This window comes from Gracilinanus agilis, chromosome 4 (genome assembly GCF_016433145.1).
Source record: "Gracilinanus agilis isolate LMUSP501 chromosome 4, AgileGrace, whole genome shotgun sequence".
Lineage (NCBI taxonomy): Eukaryota > Metazoa > Chordata > Mammalia > Didelphimorphia > Didelphidae > Gracilinanus > Gracilinanus agilis.
The window spans coordinates 159,551,833-159,576,107 of record NC_058133.1 but is presented as its reverse complement, the minus strand read 5'-3'; the positions used below and the strand labels follow the sequence as shown (position 1 = coordinate 159,576,107).

At 38.5% G+C, this 24,275-nt stretch overlaps 1 protein-coding gene across 1 annotated transcript in view; it reads left to right on the top strand.

Moving 5' to 3' along the window:
• The window catches only part of PGBD5 (piggyBac transposable element derived 5), a gene marked incomplete at its 5' end in the record, with an annotated part of 161,532 nt that continues 137,257 nt past the window's right edge, over positions 1 to 24,275 (top strand). Inside the window, 2 exons of the mRNA XM_044674991.1 lie at positions 1 to 270; positions 412 to 478. Of these exons, the coding sequence (XP_044530926.1) occupies positions 1 to 270; positions 412 to 478 (337 nt within the window). The remainder of the gene's footprint in view (positions 271 to 411; positions 479 to 24,275) is intronic.

The following is a 24,275-nucleotide window of genomic DNA, read 5'->3' as shown; positions in this document are numbered from 1 at the left end:
GTTGGGGGCCCGAGGAAGAAGGCGCTCTCCCTGTTGGAAGCGGCCCGCTCCCGCTACGAGAGCCTGCAGATCTCGGACGACGTGTTCGGCGAGTCGGGCCAGGACAGCAGCGGGAACCCCTTCTACAGCACCTCGGCCGACTCGCGCTCCTCCTCTGCCGCCTCTTCCGAGGACGAGGACGAACCCACCACTTCCTCCATCTCCTCCTCCTCTGCCGCCGCCGCCCCGCCGCCTCCGCCGCCGCAGCCCCCGGCCCAAGAGGTAGAGGCAGCAACCGAAGGGCCCGCCCGCGGAGGAGGCGTCTGCTGCTTTCAGGGAGGAGGGCGCCGCGTCCCGAGGGCAGGAGCAGCGACTGGTGGGCAACAGCAACTGCAATATCAGCTCTCCCGGCCCATGGACGAAGAAGATGAGGAAGAGCGTGGAGGCTGGACCCAGACTTTGCGAGACACCCCTCCCCCTCGCTTCGAGGATACCAGCGGTAAAAGGGGGTGGGCGGGGCCGCGCAGTGGAGTGGAGGTGGGGGGAGGCGGGGGTTAAGAGCTAGCAGTGGTGGTGTGTAGATGCTAGGAATTGGGGGTGCAGTTGGCATACCAACCTGGTTGCCAGGTCTACTGAAACTGGAAGTCTCCTTGGCTAGGAATACCAGGCACATCAGCTTGAGAGGTATTCCAGATGTTTTGTTGGCTGTCTGAGATAAGGAAGAAGACAAACTCCTAAATGATGAAAATTTTAGGCAAAGATAGATACAGATGTGTTTAGAGAGACATAAATGGGCCCAGTACTGAGGTGGAATATACTATTTAAATGCAGGTTCTTTGTACCAAGTTCACTATTGGGAGGAGGGGGATAAAACGGAGGCTGCTGTAGGTACTTTCCCTGTTCAGTCAAGTACAAAAGGATGTGGGAGTTTTCGCCTTTTAGTTGCTGGGAGCATTCCAGGGTCCTGCACCAGAAAGTAGTTGCACCTGTAGGAGGGCATCTAAGATATAGGCAGAATTTGTTAAGAGGTAAAAATAATTTTCTGATTGCTAGGATTGTGAAATTCTCAGATGGATTCCAAGGAATATACTTTCAAGTCCTCTTCTTTGGCAGGCTTTAAAGATAGAAGGGAGAGAGACCTGTTAGTTATCTTCAAATAAGTCTGTGACCAGACTGGAAATATTGTCTTATTTAGAGATACCTGATTCCCAGATGAACTGTCACAAACTTTTTTCCTGTACTCCATAATTATTCTGGGAATTAAGTTTTACAATATTCCTGCATTAGGTTCTACTTTTAAACTTTCTTTATTCTGTTTAGTTTCTTCCCATTTATATGACCTCACAGGGAGTTAGGCTGCCCTGTCCTTGGATAGTGGAATCAGTATGGGGGAAGAGGAAATAGGAGGAGGATAATGGTGCTTGGTTTGTAAAGGTAACATTAATTTGGGCTGTTGCCACACTAGAAATAACTTCCTTGGATAGGTGTTCTGCATGACACTGTCATTCATTAATAATAACAACAATAACAGTGATATTTGATATTATATCATGCTCAATTTAAGATTTATAAAGGAAATTACTGACACTATAACATTTGAAATCTTATTACCTCTTGCTTTTTGACTGCCATCACAAAATCACTGGTATCTACATGAATTTTTCTTCTTAATTCCTGTTTTCAGGAAACCAGATTGAAAAGTACTACTGCCTCTTAGCTGGTGCAAGATTAATGTATTCAGTATCAGTGTGAACACGCTGTATCTCCTAGCCCTTGTACTACTGTAATGCCTTGCTTTCCATCCTTGAAGCTCTGGAAAGTATAGTGGTTGGTGTGTGTGTGTGTGTGTGTGTGTGTGTGTGTGTGTGTGTGTGTGTGTGTGTGTGTGCAGGAAATGATATAGAACCATCATTGAGGGAAACATAGGGAGTGGCCCAGACCTCAGCATGATATAGTTTTTTTCTTGTTATTCTTCTTTGGGTCATACTGTGTCCCATCATAAGGGCCATAAGAGATTCTCTTGAGAAAGATAACACTTTCCTCCTCTTGGAGTCATACTGGAAATCATTCTATAGACTTTTCTTAAGACTGGTATTAAGTACTTTCAGGTTCTTAATAGGTTTGGTCTGTCTCAAACAAGGAATGGTCTGTGAACATCAAGGAAACTGCAGCATCAGTGTGCTGTAAGACATCTAGATGTATAAAGAGGTTGACTTATACAATCCATTTGGTTTAAACAATCTTGATCAGTCAACATATATTAGAGCAACAGATTATAATCTGGGTTTTCTGGTTTGCAATTTCTTTATTTAATATTTTTGAGAGATTCATATTTCCAAAGTCACATTATTTCATATAATGTATTTTTTTAAATTACACTACAGCTTTTTGAACACCTCAGTGGTTCCATGCCCTAGACAAATAGATATCTTGTTTATAGTATCTTATGAACTGTAGCAAGCTATGGTTAGTCCTATATTTGGCAGATTATCTACTATGAATTTATCTGATCTATTTTCCTACTTCAATGGCTTCATTTGCAAAATGAGAAAGTTGGACTAGATGATCTTTAGGGTCCCTTTTAGTTCCAAGATTCAGTGATCCTTGGATACTTGAAAGAAGCATTCTGGCAAAGATTGTGGCTAGAAAAATATAGCAAATCTTTCAATTTGAGGCAAAGTGCTTTGTGTCAGGATTGTTAGAAAAACTGTGTTCAAATAAAACCTAATTATGAATAGTGATGCTATGTGTGTGTTAGATCTTGTAAAGGGTACAGACTACACTACACTCAGTCTAGTACCATACTAAATTTTAAAGTTATTTGCAAGTGGGAGATATCCTGAAACTGGGCACTAAAATTGTAACTTTAGTATTCAAATCTTGCTGGTCCAACACTCTTGGTGTCAAACATCATGAAGGCTTAAGTCCTATCATGTGCTTAAGCCAGACTTTATCTAAAAGTTCAAGATTGTAATTAAACGCTTTGATCCAAGAGTTAACCGTTGATGGACAATGTTTATCTTAGAGTCCTGTGCCCCCCCTTTTGTATAATAACTTTTATTTGTTCTCTAGATAATAAATTTAGAATTTCTTTATCTTCCTATAATACTACATCCCCTTAAACAAAGTGGGGAGAAGATATTGATGCCTTATTAAGTATGAATTCCTATTTCCCTGGTAACACTAGATTATGATTTATAGGGGCTGAAAATAGACACAGAAGTACAGTGTTGGCAAGGAAAAAATGCCTCCTCCTAGCAATGTAATGACAAAGAGAGTTGCTGTTGGGCATATGAGGGCTACACCTCAGGAGTTGCAATAGTCAGAAATATTGTTAAAAGAGTTTTTGGTTCAATGCAATCAAATTAACATTTTAGAAACTTTAAACAAAGAATCCACTGCTGGCTGTGCCTGTGACAATGACTGCAGCCTGCATTGACCCTTCTATCTCACCTCAAATCAATGGATCTAGTTTGCTGAGGTGGGAAGACAGCAACCTATGCATATATTCAAATTTCCTATTTTAAAACCTATATAACCTTTGCTTCTGCGGGCTTATTTTCTGGACATCCTTTTCCTTCTATTAAATTAGGTCTAAACATTTCTATTAGGTCTAAACATTTTGTTATTTCTTTGCCCTGAATCTACCAGGACAGACTGCCAGGGTTCCTCTATAATCTTTTCAAAAAGGCCACGTGTATATTATACTTATCTTTGCTCTGAAATCAAGTCTTCAACTTTGGGGCCTTGGAAATATTGTACACAGTAGAGAGGCACATTGAACTTGACTAAAAAAAAGGAGGCAAAAGAAAGAGAATGCTCCCTTTAAGTCAGTGATTCCCAAAGTGGGTGCTACTACCCCCCTGGTAGGAGCTGCAGCGATCCAGGGGGATGGTGATGGCCACAGGTGCATTTATCATTCCTATTAATTGCTATTAAAATTAAAAAAAATAATTTCCATGCAGCTAAGTAATATTTTTTTCTGGAAAGGAGTAGGCCAAAAAGTTTGGGAACCACTGCTTTAAGTCTTCCCAGCCCCACTATGCCTTGAAAATATATTCATGTGTGCATATAAATAACATACCATCTATTATGTGGTAAGGACAGTTTCACTACAGAATTAAATCAAGATTGCAGTGATCTAAAAGTTCTGAAAGGTTCTTCCTTTCTCTTTTGATTTCCTTTTCAACTTTTGATGGTGCTGAGGTGTTGATATCTGTGTTCCCTCAAGATAATTTAAATATAGGCTGTGTGTGTTCTTGTAATTGGAGTAGTGTTATTGAAGTGGTTAATAAAATAGAGTCCCCAGAATTGCTTTTAATTCTTCCTTGACTCTAGGGCAGTGGTTCCCAAACTTTTTTGGCCTACTGCCCCCTTTCCAGGAAAAAAAATATTACTTAGCCCCCTGGAAATTATTTTCTTTAAATTTTAATAGCAATTAACAGGAAAAATAAATGCACCTATCACCATAGCTGTCTCCTTGGATCCCTGCAGCACCCACCAGGGGGCGATAATACCCACTTTGGGAATCACTGCTCTAGGGTTACACTTGTAGCAGATGTTTTCTAGAAAAGGCCCTTAATTCAAGAATCCTAGAGTTCTGAAGTTGGAAGGGATATTGGACATTATTTAGCCTAATCTTATATTTTGTTGATGAGGACATTGAGGCCAAGAGAGAGCGAAGTAACTTTCCCAAGATGTACAAGATTGCCTGATGGTTGATTACATCTCCATGGAAGGGGTACTTGTATCACTAGTGTTCATTTTGAGCACTTCGTGTCTTTAGTTTTAGGTACCATGGTTTTAAGAAGGATGTTAAGTGTCCAAAAAGATGGTGAAAAGTCTTGAGTCCATGCTATATGTGGATTGAGTGAAAGAACTAGATATGTTTATCCCGGAAAAGAATAGACTCTTGGATGGTGGGGTTGCCAGATTTCTTCAGTATTTGGATCCCTATCATATGGAGGAAGGGACTAGACTTTTTCTGTTTGGCCTTCTTTCTAGGAGAAATGGACAAAAATTTTCCTAGCAGAATTGGCCATCTCAAGAGGCAGTCAGTTCTCTCTTTGGGAGTCTTCAATCAGAAACTGAATAGCCACTTGCTGGATATAGTATAGTATACATATTATGTATTATGGAAGAGTCCTAGATGTTACAACCCACCTAGGAACTCCCCAGGACCAGTGAAGCACAAACCCCTTGGTATAGAGAGATATAGATATATGGATATAATGTATCTAGAGTCACAAACACTAATATAGCTATATTATAGTGGACATTCCTTTAATGAATGCTATTGCTTAGTCATTTTGAGTCACACCCAAGTCTGTGTGACATTTTTTGATGTTTTCTGACAAAAATACTAGAGAAACAAAATAAAAGATAAACAAAACAAAGAAATGGCTTGCCATTTCTTTCTTCAGCTCATTTTACAGATGGGGAAACTGAAGCAAACAGGGGTAAGTGACTTGCCCAGGATTACACAGCTAGTTAGTATCTGAGGATAGATTTGAACTCAGGTCTTCCTGGCTCCAGGCTTGGCATTCTATCCACTGCACCAACAATTTAGCCCATTCATTCTTTAATGACTAGGATGGGCTAAATGGCTACACCGGTCATTTCCAACTCTCAAATTCTGTGACCTCTTCATATTGCCCATAGTTTTGCATAAATTCCTTTTTTTCTGATTTTTATTGTGATCCAAACTCATCACTTAATCAGTGAGTGGAAAACTCTCAATGTGGGTAAACATTGTTTGCCAAGCTAGATCTATCACTTCTCTGCAGCCAGAACTTTAGAGATTTGCCTGGAACACTGTGAGGTTAGCCAGTAGTATATATTAGCTTTAACTTGTCTTCCTGACCTTGTATCAAATACTCTACCCACTATACTTTACTGAAATAAGAGATTTGTTAGCACAAATAACAAAGTATTTATTTATAATTTTGCTTCTTTTAAGACCTAACCCCTTAAGACAAATACTTCTCACCACTGGTGTTTGCATACAATTATTGTTATTTCTGTGCTTCTGCTCCATTCCAGCCATAGGACACACAAAATTCTCCAGAGATCTATGGTTCTTAATTCCATTCAGAACGCCATGCAGCGTACTGGCTATATGCCCACTTGAGCTTTGCAATAGCGTGAAGCTGAGACTTGGTTACTTTCTTGGACTGCTTTCCTTTTTGATTTTTTTACTCTTGGCACTCTTTATGCTTTACTTCCAGTTCAGGAGGAAAAGAAAAACAGAAATATTTGTTTAGGCCAGGGATTCTTGATCTGAGGTCTGTGAACTTTCCCCCCCAAAATATTTTGATAATTATATTTCAGTATAATTGTTTTCCTTTGCAATTCTGTGTGTTTTATTTTATACATTTAAAAACACCATTCTGAGACTCTAGAATGGGGGTCAGCAACCTTTTTGGTCATGAGAGACATAAACGCCACATTTTTAAAAATGTAATTTCGTGAGAGCTGTACAGTGCTCACAGTGTGGCTCCTGTAACAGTGCCTGAAAAAAAATTGACTTTATGGCTCCTGCAGAAAGAGCCATATCTGGGGGGCAGCTGGGTAGCTCAGTGGATTGAGAGCCAGGCCTAGAGACGGGAGGTCCTAGGTTCAAATCCGGCCTCAGACACTTCCCAGCTGTGTGACCCTGGGCAAGTCACTTGACCCCCATTGCCTACCCTTACCACTCTTCCACCTATAAGTCAATACACAGAAGTTAAGGGTTTAAAATTTAAAAAAAATTAAAAAAAAAGAAAGAAAGAGCCATATCTGGTCCTCAAAAGAGCCAGATATGGCTCAAGAGCCATAGGTTGTTGACCCCTGCTCTAAAAGCTTCCCAAACTCCCTAAGGGGGTCTATGACACCCTGAAAAACTTAAGAACCCCTGATTTAGGTGCTGATTTGCTTTGATTTCTTTGCCTATATCATCTTTTGCAAGCTAATATATGAATGTGGGAAACTGAGGTATGGATGAGCCTGGGTGATTGTTTAGCTTTTATATTAGTGTAATATTTTAGATTAATTTTTTTGTGGACCCTGTCACTCCCTTCATTATCCTTCAGCAGGGTGGTGTGACCTTGAAAGGCTGGGTATGGAGAATACTGTTTATAAACACATTTAAAAAAAGGCTTTATCTGTGTAGGTTTGATTTGGTTTAAGGTCCCTTAGACTGCCAAGTAGCATTCAGTGGCTTGTGGAGAAATGAATACTATGCTCTTCAAACAGCTATCAAACTGAGGCTCAGGAGTTGTGTAATAATTTGGACACTCAGATGCCCAGGAAAGGAAATAAGCATTTTTGACATTGTATTTGACGTGGTTATGTTAATACATTTTGCTGTATTTTCAAATTCAGCATATGGTGAAACTCACCCTTTAAATAGGTAAATTAGAACATTTGGCTACAAGTGAGGGTTTAATATATGTTGAAATACAAATGGGTTAAAAGAGGAAGTTAAACAGTGGAAAATTGATGAGATGATGTAAATTCTATTTCAGAAGATTAGAAGGTATGGTGAAGCATTAAGGATAAGAGACAAAACTTTCTATTTTATTACATTTTGTAATTGCTTTGTAGGTAATATAACTTTTTCTCAGTTATTGGATTAAATGTGCTAACAAGGTGGTACTTTTTTATTTTTTGCAAAAAAGATGATACATTTTTTATTTTGCAAAATACAACAAAAATGTATATTAAAGACTATTCAGCAACATCTGTGATGCCCTTTCTCAGTAAAAGTACTGCATTTTAATGGCTTAACTAAAATTCCTCCTTTCCCTATCTTTTTTCTTTTTGGCTTCATGGAAATAATATGTTGTAAGGTAAATAGCACTTCTGAACCCTAGTTCGGTAGGGGCTGAGGTACTAACTTGCTATGTGACTTTAGGCCAGTCCCTTAATCTCAGTGGGACCCAATTATAAAATGAAGAAATAGAATTGGATGTTCTGGTTAGGTCTCTTCAAGTGATGAAATCTATGACAAAAAATCAGAGGAAATGTTCAAGCTATGTAGGAAGTCCTTACAGTGGTTAGGGAATGGGGGATTCAAGCAAAAAGGAAGAAAAATTTCTTGAATTTGATCCAGTCATGAATAGGAATTACTGTAAGTGTCTGTGGGGGGATCACTGTATAAGGGTAATCAGAATATCATTAAATTAAACTCTCTGATGGGAAAAGTAAAAACGAAGAAATTGATCACAAAGTTATTCCTCTTTAGAGTTTGTGACATAATTTGTGCAAAAGTTCAAAGAAACAGTTAAAATAAATAATTCAAAGAAAAAACAGAGAAAATCTGAAAACACTATTGGAAGAAAACAAGGAACAGATAAAAGGAAAGTACTAAAGGAAATATAGTATGACTGCAAGGAAAGAGACTGAAAAAAAAATAAGCCTTTCCAAAACGTGGAAGTATAGCCAAATGAGAAAAAGTAGTACAAGTATGGTAAATCAGTAATAAAATAGAAATCTGGCAGGCCAAAAGAGAAAGTGGAGTGATATGTTTCAAGGAACCCCAAGAATAGCAGCAATTTGTTTTAAATATATCGAAGGGAAGAATCCAGCTAGCATCAGTGGGACCATTCGATGACCCAATAGAATGTATTCAAACTGAAAGTAGGGACAGTTTTCATTTTTACTTTGTATTCATTGAATATTGCTCTCTCTAGAAATGATTATTGAATTAATTATTTCATAAATGGTGTAAAGATGTATTGGGTGGGAGGAAATAGCAGAGAAAGTAAAAGAACTCAGTTTAATAAGTGTTTATTAAGTGTCTACTCTGTGCTATGCCCTGAAGATAGAAAGACAAAAATGGAAATTTCCCTTGCTTTCATAAAAGTTACAGTCTATTGAATTATGTGTCTTTCTTGATTCCACGGTGTCCTTTGCAACAGATTAAAACCAGAGAGAGTGGATTAGAAAGTTTCAAATGTGTGAGGTATTCCAAACCCATAAATTACATGTAGATAAATTTCAGAGAAACTTATGACATATTGATCAAAATAAATGATTATTATGGTTTTGTACTGACATATTATCGATATGTAACTTCAATCCATAAGAGTTTTTATGGGGACCTTTGAAACAAATTTAGTGTGGAAAGGAACAACTGGCCAAGCTGATGTAATAGCATTCCTGTATATACATGGTCATCTGTTCATGATAGATCAATCAGAGTCTTTACAATCCCTAAACACTTAAAAAAATAGTTTATAGGAGAAAGAGAAGCATGTTAAAGCATGTTAAGTCATGCCTAATGAATTCATGAGAGTTCTTTGAGAAGGCATAATGGTGTGTTAATAAAAGGGGAAACAGTGCATAATTAGATAACATTTAATTTTCCTTAGACTTTCAAAACTTCTCTGACAAAGTCTTTTATTAAAAGGTTATTTTTAAAAAGACAAGTCTTTATGGAATTGACACAGAGGGTAGAAGAAGAACAAGGATAAGGAATATTTCTCAAGGTGAATGAATTGAAATAGGTGTACTCTTCATGGGATTTTTGGATTTGACCTGGCTTAAGAATTTTGTAATGGAAGGTGGTATACAGTGACTATCTGCATACTATTGGAATCTCCTTGAGGACAGGGACTACATTTTTTTCTTCTTTGTAAACCCACTGTAGTGACTTAGGCAGCACGTTGTCCATAATTGGCTTGCCTGAAATAAATGGATGAATTTTCTAAGCTTTTATGGGGATTAAAATGCTAAGATGATGGGAATAAACTGCAAGGAGGGCATGCGAATAGGCAGAAAAATGGCAGACGGGTTTCAGTGTGGATAAAGTAATACATTTGGCAGGAATTGGAAAAGGGGAAGGGATATGGAAGGAAGAGGGAATCTAATCTAAGCTTATAAGATGATTGGCTCCAACCTCATCAGTTATTTAGCAGAAAAGGGACTTAGGAGTTATTACTGACCATTTCTTAAATATTTTTGGCCCAATAAGCTTCAAAGTCCAAAAATGTTTATGAAATTATGGGGGATTAAAAAACAGAACAAAACAATATATCAACTGAAAACTGTATAAAATCAGGGGGAGGTCTGCCTCATGCATACTGTACTCAGGGAAGACACAATAGAAGTAAAACTTGCCTATCTGGGCAACTAAAGTGACCCAGGGGATGAGATGTTCCTTGTTTGTCATCTTTCCCTTTTTAATTGATGACTTTTGTTTTTATACCAAAATTTTTTTAAAAAGCACCTTACCTTGCATATTAGAATTAATACTGTGTATTGGTTCCAAAACAGAAGAGTAGTAAGGACTAGACAATGGGAATGAAGTGATTTGCTCAGGGTCATACAGCTAGGAATAGAGGTCAGATATGAACCCAGGACCTCCTGTCTCTAGGTCTGGTTCTCAATCCACTGGGCTCTCCAACTGCCCTCCTCACATTCATATCTGAATACGTCACTCCCATCCATGGAGACTTTCCTTGTAAAAAAAGATTAAAAAAAGGGGAAGGGGGGTGATGGAAAGTTAATTGAAATCTACCACTGTCTTAACATCATAGGTGACCTTCCACACCCATAGTCCCCTGCCTCTACAATGAAGGAAAGCACTGTCTGTTTTATTTTTCAAGACTGAGGTACATAAAGTGAAGAGAATGAATGCAGGGTTCACCATGCCCCCAGCATTATGATTCTCGTGTCCTACTTGTGAACCTCTTTTTTTTCCTTTCCTTAGGATATCTCAGCTAGGTGGGAAAGTGGATAGAGAGCTGTGCCTGGAGTCAAAACCTGAGTTCAAATCTAGCTTAGGATACTAGTCGTGTCACCCAAAGCAAGTCACTAAGCCTCCATCTGTCTCAATTTCCTCATCTGTAAAATGAAGGTAATAATATAGTACTTACCTCCCTAGACTTGTTATAAGGATAAAATGAGATAATATCTGTCAAAGTGCTTTGTAAATTTTAAAGCACTATATAAACATTAGCTGTCATTGTTATCTTATATATTTTGTTCTCTCTCTCCCTTCTTTCCTTCTTTGATACTACTCTTGATCTTAGACAAAAAGGCCGAGAAGCGATTCCTTCCTTCTTTGTATACCACTCACAATTCAGTTCTACCTCAGTTCTACCTCAGGCAAGCTTTTTCTCACATGTGACACATCTTTCCACATTAACTCCCTGCTTTTCTCTTCCCTTTTTCTTTTGGTTATTTCAGGAAAACTCTCCATACTATTGCCCTTCTTTCCCTTAAGAGCAAAAAATGGCCTTAATCATGGATACCACTTGGTCTTATTTTCACTCTGTCTCTTCTTGCTCTTCTTTTTTTTAATAGAAAACCATAAGTTTTGGAGTGAAATGAGATGTAATAAAGAGCCAGTGTTCTTAGCGTCTAGAGTCCTTGAAAAATATTCTTCAGTATCTCCACCAAAGCCTACTTCTATCTTCTTATCTTGCTCTCAACTATCTTTTCTTCAAATATACAAAGAGCTGCCCCTCACCCTTAGAACAAGTGGGGTTATGGTCCACTAAAGTTGGGGGCAGACTATTAGAACCAGGGGGTGGGTCTTTAAAATGGAAAATGATGCATTTCAGGTCATTGAAAACACTAATTCCAACATCTGATAATTTATTTGTGGTATTCTTTACCCCAAACCTTTCCCAACCGACAGGGAGCATAAGAATGAAAATCTTAATGACTTTAGAGAAATATTTAGGTAAGTTCATGTATAAATTATATGTTGGGGCTATTGAGGTAAAGTGAATTTTTTTTAGACCATCACCATAATGTTATTTAGAATTTCTCTCCGGCAAGATGGTTTCAGGTCCCTCCTCTCCAGATTTCATAGAAATGAGTAATTGTTGATCTCAATTTCATCTAGCTAAAGAATAGCTCAGCATTCAGGCAGTGGTGAAGTAGATAGAGTGCTAGACCTGGAGTCAGGAAGACCTTAGTTCAAGTCCAGCATCAGTTATATCCTAGCTGTGTGACCCTGGGCAAGTCGCTTTACCTCTATCCATCTCAGTTTCCTCAGCTATGAAGTAGGGATAATAGCATCTCCCTCCAAGGCTGTTGTGAGGATTATATGGGATATTTGTAAAACACTTAGTGTAGTGCCTAGCACATAGTAGGTGCTCAGTAAATGCTTATTCCCTCTTGCCCCCACCTCCCCACATACATCTTTAACCTTTGTTTCCATTTTCTTGCCTTAATCACAAATAGTTTATATGCTGAAGAAGAGGTACCCAAGAAACATTTCCAGAATTTTAGTTCAAGATAGTGAGGTTGGATTTTCTCCCAGGTTAGTCCTTCCAGAAATATGTTCCCTTCACACATTGCTGAGGGTTTACATGTTCTCTCCCCCAAACCCCCCCCCCCCAGCTAGCCTTTTCAGTACGTTTTTGCTACAATGTCCTTGTGCTATGTGATCTTGGGCAAGTCCCTTAACCCCTGTTTGCCTCAGTTTTTTCATCTGGAGAATAGGGATATTAATAGCACCTACTTTCCAGGATTGTTGTGAGGATCAAATGAGATATTTGTGAAAGCTCTTAGCATAGTGCCTGGCATATAGTAGGTGCTATATAAATTTTAGCTACAACTGTCATCATCATTCATCATACAAATCTCCATCTTCTCTGATCCTGCTTTGGTTTCTGATCTCTTGACAACGGAAGACATTTTCTTTCTCTTCTGGTCCCTAAAACGTCCTCCTCTGTGCTCAAGGATGTCCTACACTGACCTTGCAAAACATTTTTACTCCTTTCCTTGAAGTCTCACTGCTTTTGGGTTCCTGGTAGACCTACTATGACTCCTGATCCCTTGTTTTGTTTTCACTACCCAAATATTAAGAGTGGTTGCCAGTGTTTTTCAGTGAACCTGGTAACCCTAATTGCCATAAACAAATATCTATCTGCGCCTTATTTTGACCCGCTTTCCCTGGAGCCTGTTAACATCATGTTGTTTCCTTTGGGGTAAGTGTGAAAAGAACACTGGACTGGGAATTAGGAGACTCCTGGATTCAAATCCTGCTTCTGAGGGAGTCACTTAACTTCTGTGCCCATTGGCTGCCTTATCTGTAAAATAGGGACAATTATTCCTATAGTACTAACCTCATAGGGTTGTTGTGGGGATTAAAAGAGATATTCAGTGGCCTCAGACACCTCCTAGTTGTGTGACCCTGGACAAGTCACTTAACCCCAATTGCCTAGCTCTTACTGTTTTTCTGCTTTAGAACAAATATTTAATATTGATTCTAAGACCGGAAGGTTAAAAAAAAGAGAGAGAGATTTCATCAATCAACAAGCATTTATTAGGTACCTACTATGTGCCAGGCACTGGAGATGCCAAAAGCAGCAAAAAAGAGTTCCTGCCCTTAAGGAGATTACAATATAATGGGGGAGACCACATACAAACAAATATATATACAAAGTTAGTTATATACAGGATAAATAGGAGATAATTAAAAGAGGGAAGACATTTGAAGTACCAGGGGTTAGAGAAGGCATCTTGTGGAAGGTGGGATTTTATTTTATCTTATTTTATTTTTGTCATGGATTCTTTATTTTACACATTTGCATCAAAGTTAGAAAACCAATTACATACTGTAACCTAATTTATATATTCTCTCCTGTACCCATTATATAAATACCCCACAGTGATCTGTTAAATAATGTTAGGGGGAAAATACTGAAAAATCTCTTTCTGATGAACTGCAAGCTAAAATGAAGAGCAAAAAAATATTTATTGTCTGAAAGCATCCAGAAATTTGCTCCTGGATTAAACACCCTACCTGGGTTCTTTGGAGGTCACTTAGCTAGGTAAATCCAACTTAGGGCACACACATGGCCTGAAAGCTACTTGGAAGGTGGGATTTTAATTGGGAGTTAAAGGAAGCCAGCAATGTCAATGGTCAGAATGAAGAAGGGAGGTCATAGAGTATGTAAACTTTTAAAACTTGCTAACTAGGTCAGCTGTTGTTATTAGGTGGCTGCAGATACATTGATTGTATCCTCCTGCATGAAAATCTTACCCACATTAATATTTTTCTTAGTACCTCTTTTTCTATCTGAGGGATGCTTTTATTTATTTTTTATTTATTTAAAATTTTATTTAATTGATTAATTAAGATAATTTTTCCATAGTTACATGATTTATGTTTTTTCCCTCCCCTCCTCCCACCCCTGAAGGGGACTTTTAGTTGTCAGCAATTTTGCTGAACAGATAACTGACTTACCTTAAACCCAATGAATAATCAAATCTTAAAAAAAAAGCTCCACCTACTCCCTTGATTATATTTGACAACTAATCCCTTTGATATCCCTATGGAGGAGAAGGCTTTTAGAATCTTAACAACTTCAATTTTTATGTCAAAATCTTTCATACATACAATAAAAATAAGAGATATGGTTTCCATCAAAACAAGAGGATCAGTCTCAAAGCTGTAATCTCTAGAAGAATAGGAAACAAAACTTGAGAGATCCTATTTAAACTGTAAGCCACACTGAGGACCTAACAGAGTTCTCTGTAGACCATAGGCACTTGATAAGTGTTTATTGAATGAAATATCCAGATATAGGGAAGTACAATTGTTTCCAAACTTCCCACATATCCCTTGGCCATCCTATTATCTAACATCTTATAATGAGTGGGTTGATTCAGTGAAGGAAGTCTTAGGTTGTTTCTTATTTACAATTGATCTCTTCACACTACCTCAATCATTTACACCTTTGTCTTCAAAGGTAAAACTAATGCAGAAAGCAAAATTGGCATCTTATTGAATCTATAAGAGGAATAGAAGTGGTGAGTATTGCTTTTAAAAAATAGTTAAATTTTTCTTGGTACTCTTGAATCTTTTGTGTCCTCTTAAAAAAGATAAATGATGGAATATTTGTTGGAGATGAGGGTAATTGTTAATATTGAAGTTCCTTTCAAGCTCCCTCTGTAGAGTATTATGGAATTAAGAAATAACCTTTGGAGTTAGTTAGGTGGCTTAGCAGATAGAGAGTCAGTCCTGGAGTCTTGGAGGACCTGGGTTCAAACCTGGCCTTTGATACTTCCTAGCTGTGTGACCTTGGACAAGTCATTTAAACCAAATTGCCTAGCCCTTACCTTTCTTCAGCCTGAGAAATGATATTTAATATCAATTGTAAGACAGAAGGTAAGAGTTTAAAATAAATGAAAAAGTAACCTTTGAATCCATTTGGCCAATTCCCTGATTTTCCATAGGAGGAAATGGAGGCCCATAGAAGGAAAGTAACTCACCTAAGGCCACACAATAAATGGCCAAAGTGGGATATGAATCTGGGTCCTCTGACTCCACAGTCAGTATCCTTTCTACTAAATCATGCTGCCTCCCAAACATAAGATCATTAATTATTTAGAGATAGAAAGTCCCTTTGAGCTCTTCTAGTCTAAAATCTTCATTTTACAGAGAAAGAAACCGAGATTTAGAAGGATTAAATGACTTTCCCAAAATAGCATATAGATGAGATTTGAATGCAGAGTCTTTGGCTCTAAATCCTGAATTCTTTCCATTATACCACATTGCCTCTCAATGATTCTAAGAAGATCCCATAGGAAATGGCTTTCATTTTTCAGTTTCAGTGTTGGGAATTTACAAAAAGCCAGCACAGAAAAAAGAGTTTGCATAGAGTCAATTAATTATCTGAAAAGGTATGTTTTCCTAGGTAGCTAAGAAATAATTTTTTTAAATGCAGATACTAATTTTGAGATCTCAGGTGAGGAAAAACAAGAGATGGCATTTTGATGAATGTCAAAGACTGGTCACAACTCTGAGGAGTTATCCAGATAGCTCTTGGTTACATTTCCCTCCAGAATAAATAATTTGAGACATGTTGGCTATTTTTGCATAGGTTCTTCTTTTCTTACACCAGAGTAGCAAGGGGGAAAAATCCAGGAGTGAGTTTATTTATAGAGGTACATTAAGTATTTTTATTCTGCTACAAATAATACCATATTACTGAACTGGGCTCTCTTGCCAGTTAAGACTTGAGTGGTGATAGATGTAGAAACAACTTAGAGATGAGTTGATCCACTCTGATCATATGGTGATCATATTTGGACTTTCTATTTTTAAAATAGGGGAGAGGCTAGGCAGAAGTTCCCTTGAAAAGGCCCCAACAATTCTGGGGAAGTACAAAGCATCAGCTGAGTCATGGTATTGTAAAATTTCAATCAGAAGGAACCTCAATATCCATTTTGTTCAACTCTAAGAATCTCCCACTACAACATGTCTGACAGGTCACTTTTAGCCTCTGCTTGAAGCTGTCCAGTAAAGAGAGAACCAATTACCTCTGGGGACGGTCCATTCTGCTCTTGAATAGCACTGTCTTAGGAAGTTTTTCATATTAAACCTAAATAAACCTCTTTGCAAGTTTCATTGATTGGCCCTTATTCCTCTCTCCTGGGGCAAGTCCATCAACTAGCATTTATTAGCATCTGTTATTTGTCAAACCCTGTATAAACCCCTGGAGTCTAAACCTTCTTCAAAAACTTGAACATGGCTTTCACATTCTGGCCTGAGCTTTCTTTTCTCTAGGCTAAACATCTACAATTCCTTCAACCAATCTCCAATCCTCATATGGCATGGACCTAAAGCTCTTATCTCCTCTAGTTGCCCACCTTTGGACTCACCAGCTTGTAAATGGAACTGTCATACTCAGGACAGACAACAATGCTCCAGATGTATTGTGGCAGCCAAAACAAAACATAACAAAACAAAACAGGACATGATCTTAGGAAACATTAATAGATGTATAGTGTTTTGAAATCAGTGAGGTGGTTCTTGTCTGAGCAGACCACATTTGGAGTATTTTATACTCAGTTCTGGGTACCACATTTTGTTGACAAACTGAAATACATTTGGGGAACAATAACCAAGATAGTGAAGGGACTGGAAAATACACAATACCATTGAAAGAGCTCTTTGTGTTTAGCTTAGATAGAGAAAATGAAAGGGGTGGGGCAAGATAGCTATGTTTATATTTTAGAAGAGGAATTGGTATTGTTTTACATGGTCTTGGAGGGTAAAAATTGGTCCAGTCATTGGAAATTTCAAAAAGGAACATTTTAGCTGCAATAAAAAGGAAACTTCTTAATGGAACTATCCAAAAGTGAAATGAGGCACTAGAGAGGTGGTAAGTTGTTTGTTTTGGGAGGTCTAAAAGCAAAGGCCAAAAGACCACATTTCTGGGATAATTCTTGTGTTGGATGTGGATTAGATTAGAATCAGAGGTGTACCCCCTCAACTAGGTGAAAATATAATTGGGAAATGTTTGAAAATAAATAAAAATACAATAAAACACAAATAATGTTAATTTGTCATTTTCTAAGTCACTTGTGGCCTTCTAGGATGGGTTTCTACTTGATTTTAACAGGATAGGACTAGATAACCACTGAGACCCTTCCCAATTCTTTTTTTTTTTATGCAGTGTAGCATAGTGGATAAAAAGTTGGTACCCGAATCAGAAAGACCTAGGTTCAGTCCTACCTCTGAAATATGCTGTCTAATCCATTCATTCATGTCCTGTTAATTGATCCAGATTTCTATTATCAGAAGTCTTGGAATCTCAATCCTGAAATTGAAATGGGGAAAGGGGGAAGGAGCAGAAAGCTACCTGAGTCAATATGGCATAATGGAATGAATCTTGACTTTGAAGCCAGGAGCACTTGGTTTCAAATCCTACCTTGGATGCTTACCAGCTCTGTGAACCAAGGCATTTCTTAATCTCTCTGAGCCTCAGTGTCATAATTTACAAAATGGCGGCATACACCTACAGTTCTATTTTTAAAAGTCAGGGGCAGGAGATAGAGTATAGTAGCTGGAGGAAGGAAGATCTGAGTTCAAATCCAGATTCAAACACTTTTAAGACACTGTGTGACCTTGAATTTAAGCCTGTTTGCCTCAGTTTCTAATCTGTTAAATGAACTGGAGAAGGAAATGGCAAACCACTCCAGTTTCTTTGCCAAGAAAACCCAAATGGAGTCAGGAAGAATTGGACCATCTGAAACATGAAACAGAAACAATAACAATTACTTTCCAGAATAAGGGGATGAGGAAGGGAAGAGAGCTGATGACTTGTGCTACAGAAGTCTTTGCTAAGCATCCTCATGGCCACTGGTCCTATGCTCTTCACATGGGTATCCATTGGCAGACTACTTGCAGCCAGCTCCAAGCTGACGCCACAATCTAGCTGAGGATTATTTCACTAAGCATTTAGAAACCTTTTGGACTTTGTTTCCTCTTTCCCTATGGTTTTCTTAAGTGAGAAAAGAAAAAAAAAGCACCAGACCACGTGGCCAGAGTTGACTTGGAGCTTGCTCAGATATGCTGTAACCTAAAGCTGTGGAGCTCCTCATGATCACTTCATTTGCCACAATTACTTTTGTGCTGGTGCAGATTAATGTGTATGGAATTCAAGTTGCCTTGATTCTTCAGCAGTCATCCTAAAGGAAAGTGTCCCATGGACATTCAGTTTTGTGACTGTAGAAATAATAATTTAAAAAAAAGTTTGACCCAGTTACATGTCTTTTATTAGCAAAGGTTTGATGTTTTCCAGACACAATGAAATTTGAGATTTAAAAGGCTTCCCTGGACCCCAAACAGATTCTTCTTGGTCCCTCCCCACTTCTATCCATCATTCTGGGCATTAACTTCAATGCTTAAAGCCCTGCTGGTTTAAAATATAATGCCATTTGGTCATCTCAGTTGTCTTCTCCTCCCTTCATTCTCTTCTCCTCCTTCCCCTATTCATTATTCATGCAGTGCCTATTCAATAATCAAAAGCTAATTAATGCAGCTTGTCAACGAAGCCTTCTAGTTTGAGAATAGCAAATATTAGCAGTGTTTATACATTCTCCTTGGTATGGTTGAAGCATTAAGGCAAAACCCCTTTAGAAAATAGAACTATTGCACTCCCAAATAATTAAACATGGAGGTGAGAACCTAAGCACCAAGAATGGATTCTAGCATGGGCAAATGGTAGAAGTTAGTAAGTAGATAAGTCTTTATTCAAGCACCTACTATGTACCAGGCACTGGACTGTACTTAGTGCAAGGCATATAAAGAAAGACAAAATAACAATAATAGTTAACATTTATAGAATTCCTACTATGTACCAGATGCTGTGTTAAGCACTTTACAAATGTTGTCTCAACTGATCCCCACAACAACAAGAGGAGGTTGGTGCTGTTATTTTCTTCATTTTAAAGATGGGGAAACTGAGGCATACAGGGTTGAAGGCACTTGTCAGGAGTCATAGAACTCAATGAAGGTAGAGCAGAAAACACCTAAACACAGAGAGGTTACATCTAGAGAGGCAGATGAGAATTGTTAGCCTAGAGATAAGTAAAATGGTAGCTGATGAGATCACCAAGTGACATAGTCCAGAGAAGAGGGCTAAGGACAGGCCTGGAGGGCATTCATGGTGGGTGTGTTTTGACCCTGTTGAAGATACAGCAAAGAAGAAGGAGAGTGTACTGAATATATGATACTGGTCTTTAGCTCAGAGGAGGCCTGGGTAGATTTAATTCGAGAGGTGTTGAATGATAAGAGGGTCTGAGAGCAAAGCACTGAATGCTTTCTATGATTTAAAAAAATGGATTTCTTATGCTCCTGGAAAACAGAAGACATAAGAGATTTCCTACAAATGTTTATTTTTCCTTCTGGGCTGTAGTGACCTCTAGAGAGTTTGGATCAAGAATATATCCTACCTAGAGCTATAGACTTATTGATTTCAAAGTGCCAAATGTAGCAATTATTGTACATTCTTTTTGACCTCTGACTAAAAATTCTCTTTTCCCTCAAACTTTTTTTTAAAACCGTTTCACTCTTTTTTTTCCCAGACTCTGTTTTTCCTAGTAGACTTACCACCTACATCCTCGCTCCTCTAATTGGCTTCCAAAACCCTTCCACTTCTGAGCTGATTTCTTATTTGTAAGCCTTGCTTGTTCCCATCTAGCCAGCAACTGACTCTTCTCTCCTCCATGTAAATAAGCAAAAGACATCTTGCTTGGAATTGGTAACATCTAGATTTAAATCCTATCTTCCTAACACATTGGTTAAGTCTCTTAACCTTTGTGAACTTCAGTTTCCTCATCTATAAAATAATTATAATAATGCTTATAACCTCACCTTCCTGAGGTTGTGGTGGTTTCCCTTTTTTAAAGTTATTATTTTCCCCAGTTACATATAGAAACCATTTTTAAGAGATATTTTATTTTCCCAATTACATGTAATAACAATTTTTGACATACATTTTCCAAAATTACAGGATTCAGATTGTCTCTCCTCCTCCCTTCCCTCCCCTCTCCTGGAGATGGAAAGCAATAGAAACCATTTTTGACAAATGTTTTCTGAAATTTTAGGATTGAGTTTTTCTCCCTCCCTCCCTGGTTTGGGAAGTCTCAGAGATGGTGAATGGGACTCTAGGGCAGTCAACTGACACACCTGTTCCAGAGCTAATTGATGGTGGTGTTAATTTGAATATGGTTCTCAAAGAAGGAAGTAGAAATTATTGGGGATAGTGAAAGGAGTAGGGAATTGCCTAAGCATGATCCCTAAGTGACTTAGCTCCTCTAAGGCAAGATCTCTGGAATATTAGTTTGGAGGGTGGAATGGCAGCTAATGGGGGAGAATATGAGGGGAAGGGGGTAAAGAAACATGTCCCCAGGGCAGGAGTCGGAGCTAAGTGGCTTAGCTATTCCAGGTGGGGAGAAAGACCTTGGAGAGAGATCTCAGACTTTGAGGTCCAGGATTTCATGATGACTCTCCAGGACAGTACCATATGGAAAGGAAAGTCTTTGGGACTCTTGCCATTAGTATCTCAGGCTCTGGGAAGATGGTGATGATGACCATCCATAGGGGAGAGTAAAGGATGTTCACAAGAGAAAAGGATGAGGAGATCACCTAGGGTACAGCTTGCTAGAGGAGGCAGTATCCCTCTAGTGGCACTGTCACCCCTGTCTTGTGAAGACCAATCAAAAGACCTCAGTCATCCATTATTCACTGTGCCTTTGTTCTGGAGCAGGCAAGTCTGGAAGTTCATCTTATGTTCACCCTGGATAAATAATAATAGTTTATATTTAAATTAAAGTTTTTGTTTTGGGGTTTGGAGTTGTTTAGTTTCTGTCTGGAGCTGTGATTTGATTGGTATAGGAAACTTCTGGCAAAAGTAATACATAGTGGCAACCCTTCAGTTACCTATAGTGTTATTATTTATTATTTATTTATTTGCTTATTTTTAACTCTTTCTGTCTTAGTAACAACTCAGTAAAACAGAAGGACAAGTACTAAGCAAAGGGGGTCAAGTGACTTGCCCAGACTCACACAGCTAGGGGTTATCTGAGGTCAGAGTTGAACCCAGGTCCTTCTGACTCCAGTGCTGGCTTTCTCTCCACTGTGTCACCTAACAGCCCCCTTAAAATTTTTTTTTGTTTACCCTATAGTTTTAGAGAGTTACCTGTAAGACCTGAAAGGCTAAGTAATTTACCCAGAGAGACAAAAGCAGTATGTGAAAGAGGCAAGTCATATTGAGTCTGAATCCCCTATGCCAATCATATAGTCCTTTAAAGCTTTCTAAGATACTTTTCTCATAACTACATGAGGTCTGTCCCTATTTTATAAGATGAAGAATCTAAGGCTCAGGATGGTTGTGATCTGTCCAGGTGTCATAGCCATTAGTGACAAAGCCAAGTTTTCTGACTTGAGCCAAGGTTCTTCTCATAGGTTGAAAATGCCAGATGAGTGGGACTTCTGCAGGAATGATTGTTCAGGAGGTGGATTTAGACAGCTGGTCCTTGTTGTTTTAGCCTCTTCTTTCCTTCTTTGTGTCAACTGAAAATGTGAGCTCCTTTATGGATCACCAAGAAAGCACCAAAATGCTCTAGAGAAATAGAGCCCGTAAGGGAGTAGGCTCTTCTGAGATTTTGCCCAATTTGCATCAACATAGAAGGGAGGGAAGTCTTCTCTAAGCATGTCTAGTGCTAATGGGTAAATCCCACTGTCCTTGTAGATATGCCAAAAAATCTGCCAAATTTGCCAAGTAATAAGATTTGACCTTCAAAAGATTCCTTTATGGTTTCTGCATGAAAAAGATTTGTTTAGCAAGGCTGCTAAGCATGGCTATATTTTCAGAGTAAGGAATAGAAGTATATTGGAAATTCAGTTTTCAAGCTGGACTATAGTTTATCTGGTTTAGTCTTCTCATTTTATGCACAAGTACATGGAGACCCTAAAATTTAAGTGATTTGCCCAAGGTTGTGCCTCCACTTAGGAGAAAAGCCAGGATTAGACTCTGACATCTGGGTCCTGTATGCTTTCATGAGCCTTGTCTTTCCCTAGGCTTTTTTCCTTCAGATGAACTGTTATAATAGGACTCTAATGCTGGGCCTTTGAGGATTCTGTAATTTTGACTTTTTAGAGACAGAAATACACAAATGTGACTGGTAGATTTCAATGGGCACACCCCATAAGAATCTAATGTAGGAGAGACTGAGCCTCAGCATCCCCAGCACCATGGAGAGTTAGATGACCTGAAGAAGTGGTCCCTGCTCTTCAGCCTATAGTTTAGGGAATTTGGGGGCCCTCCATCCCTCTGTGTAAGACTCCTTCCCTTCTGAAAACAAGATCAATGACTTCATTGGTAGGAATATGCCTTCCTCTTTCTAAATGCCTACCATAGTTCTTGGCACATAGCAGGCGATAAATAAATAGTTGACTGATTGACTGGCATAATGCATTTCTGAGGAGAGAGCCCTTGCAGCATTGTGTCTAAATAAATAAATAAAACCTTCACCTGGTGGCCAACCTTCTGCTGTCTCCAAATTTAACTGGGCCGGTCCTTGGACAGTAGCCTACAGTCTGTCACCAGCTCTTTCTAAGCCTTTCTAGCTTGGTATCACCTGCCAAAACGTGTGTTCCATCTGCTCATCCTTTGAGAACCGAGGCTCACTCCCATGCTATGAAGAGGCATTAGAATGGAACTTTCTAATGGAGATTCAGTAGATCCGAATGAATATAGAGATATAGTCAATTGTCAAATAGTTACTTAGAGTCTACTTCTCAGAGCTGTTCTCGGGCCTAGAAACAGGAGGTCCTAGGTTCAAATTTGGTCTCAGATGCTTCCCAGCTGTGTGACTCTGGGCAAGTCACTTGACCCCCATTGCCTACCCTTACCACTCTTCTGCCTTGGAGCCAATACCCAGTATTTACTCCAAGATGGAAGGTAAGGGTTTAAAAATAAACAAATAAACAATAAAGTCCATCATGGGGGTGAGGAGTTGAGAGAGAGAGGGAGATTTCCTGTTAGAGGTGAGAGGATTTATCAAGGCAAAATTCTTGCATTTAACCTGGATGAGTTGTCTCTCTGGGAAAAAAAATAGCCATTGAGCCAGAATAGCAAAACTCTTGTTTGATTCCTCTGAAACAAAACTCGTATTGATTCATACTGATTGTTTTAGAAGAAAATTTGCCACAATAATATCATGCTTAGGTACTAGAGGAGTAGAAACAGCCAAGGAAATGGAATCTTATCTTTGATGATATAAAGTTTACTGATCTTCCTTTAAATCATTTTGGAAAAACAAAGCTTATTCTGTGTTCTATTTTAAAATGTCATTCTTTAGACACTGAAAATAATTAAAAATTCTTTAATGCATATTCAGCAATTTGCTGACATTTCCTCTGGTCTTCTTGACCACTTTCTTTTATGCCATAATCTAAAACTTTAGAATGTCTGTGCTTATGCATCTGAACTAACAAATTCTAGAAGCAAATTAGGCCAGATGCCTTGTACACAGGAGGCACTCAGCAAGTATTTGTTGACAGACTTTTAAGAGTTTTGCCTTCAAGAAAGTTAAATTTTACCTGATTGAATTATTTTAATTTGAATGCTTTGAGGAGGACAGGGTACATTTCTGTCCAGAATGTTGTTTTTATCTCCTAGGTTTGACATGTGGGAAAAAGTGATCAGGTCTTAAATAAAGAGTTGAACTAATGAAGTTAAAGCTCCATCAGACAGACTTCCTCCAATCCCATCCATGCAGAAGAAAGTTGTAACTAGTACTTATCTTTCTTCTTCTTTTTCTCTTTCTATCTCCTTCTTTCTGTCTTTATTTCCTCCTTCCCATTTCCTCTTTTTTCTCTCTTTCTCTTTTTCTTTTTCTTTCTCCTTTCCTTCCTTCCTTCTTTCTTCCCCTCTTCCCCCCTCCTTCCCTTTTTCCTTCCCTCTTTCTTTCTTTCTTTCTTTCTTTCTTTCTTTCTTTCTTTCTTTCTTTCTTTCTTTCTTTCTTTCTTTCTTTCTTTCTTTCTTTCTTTCTTTCTT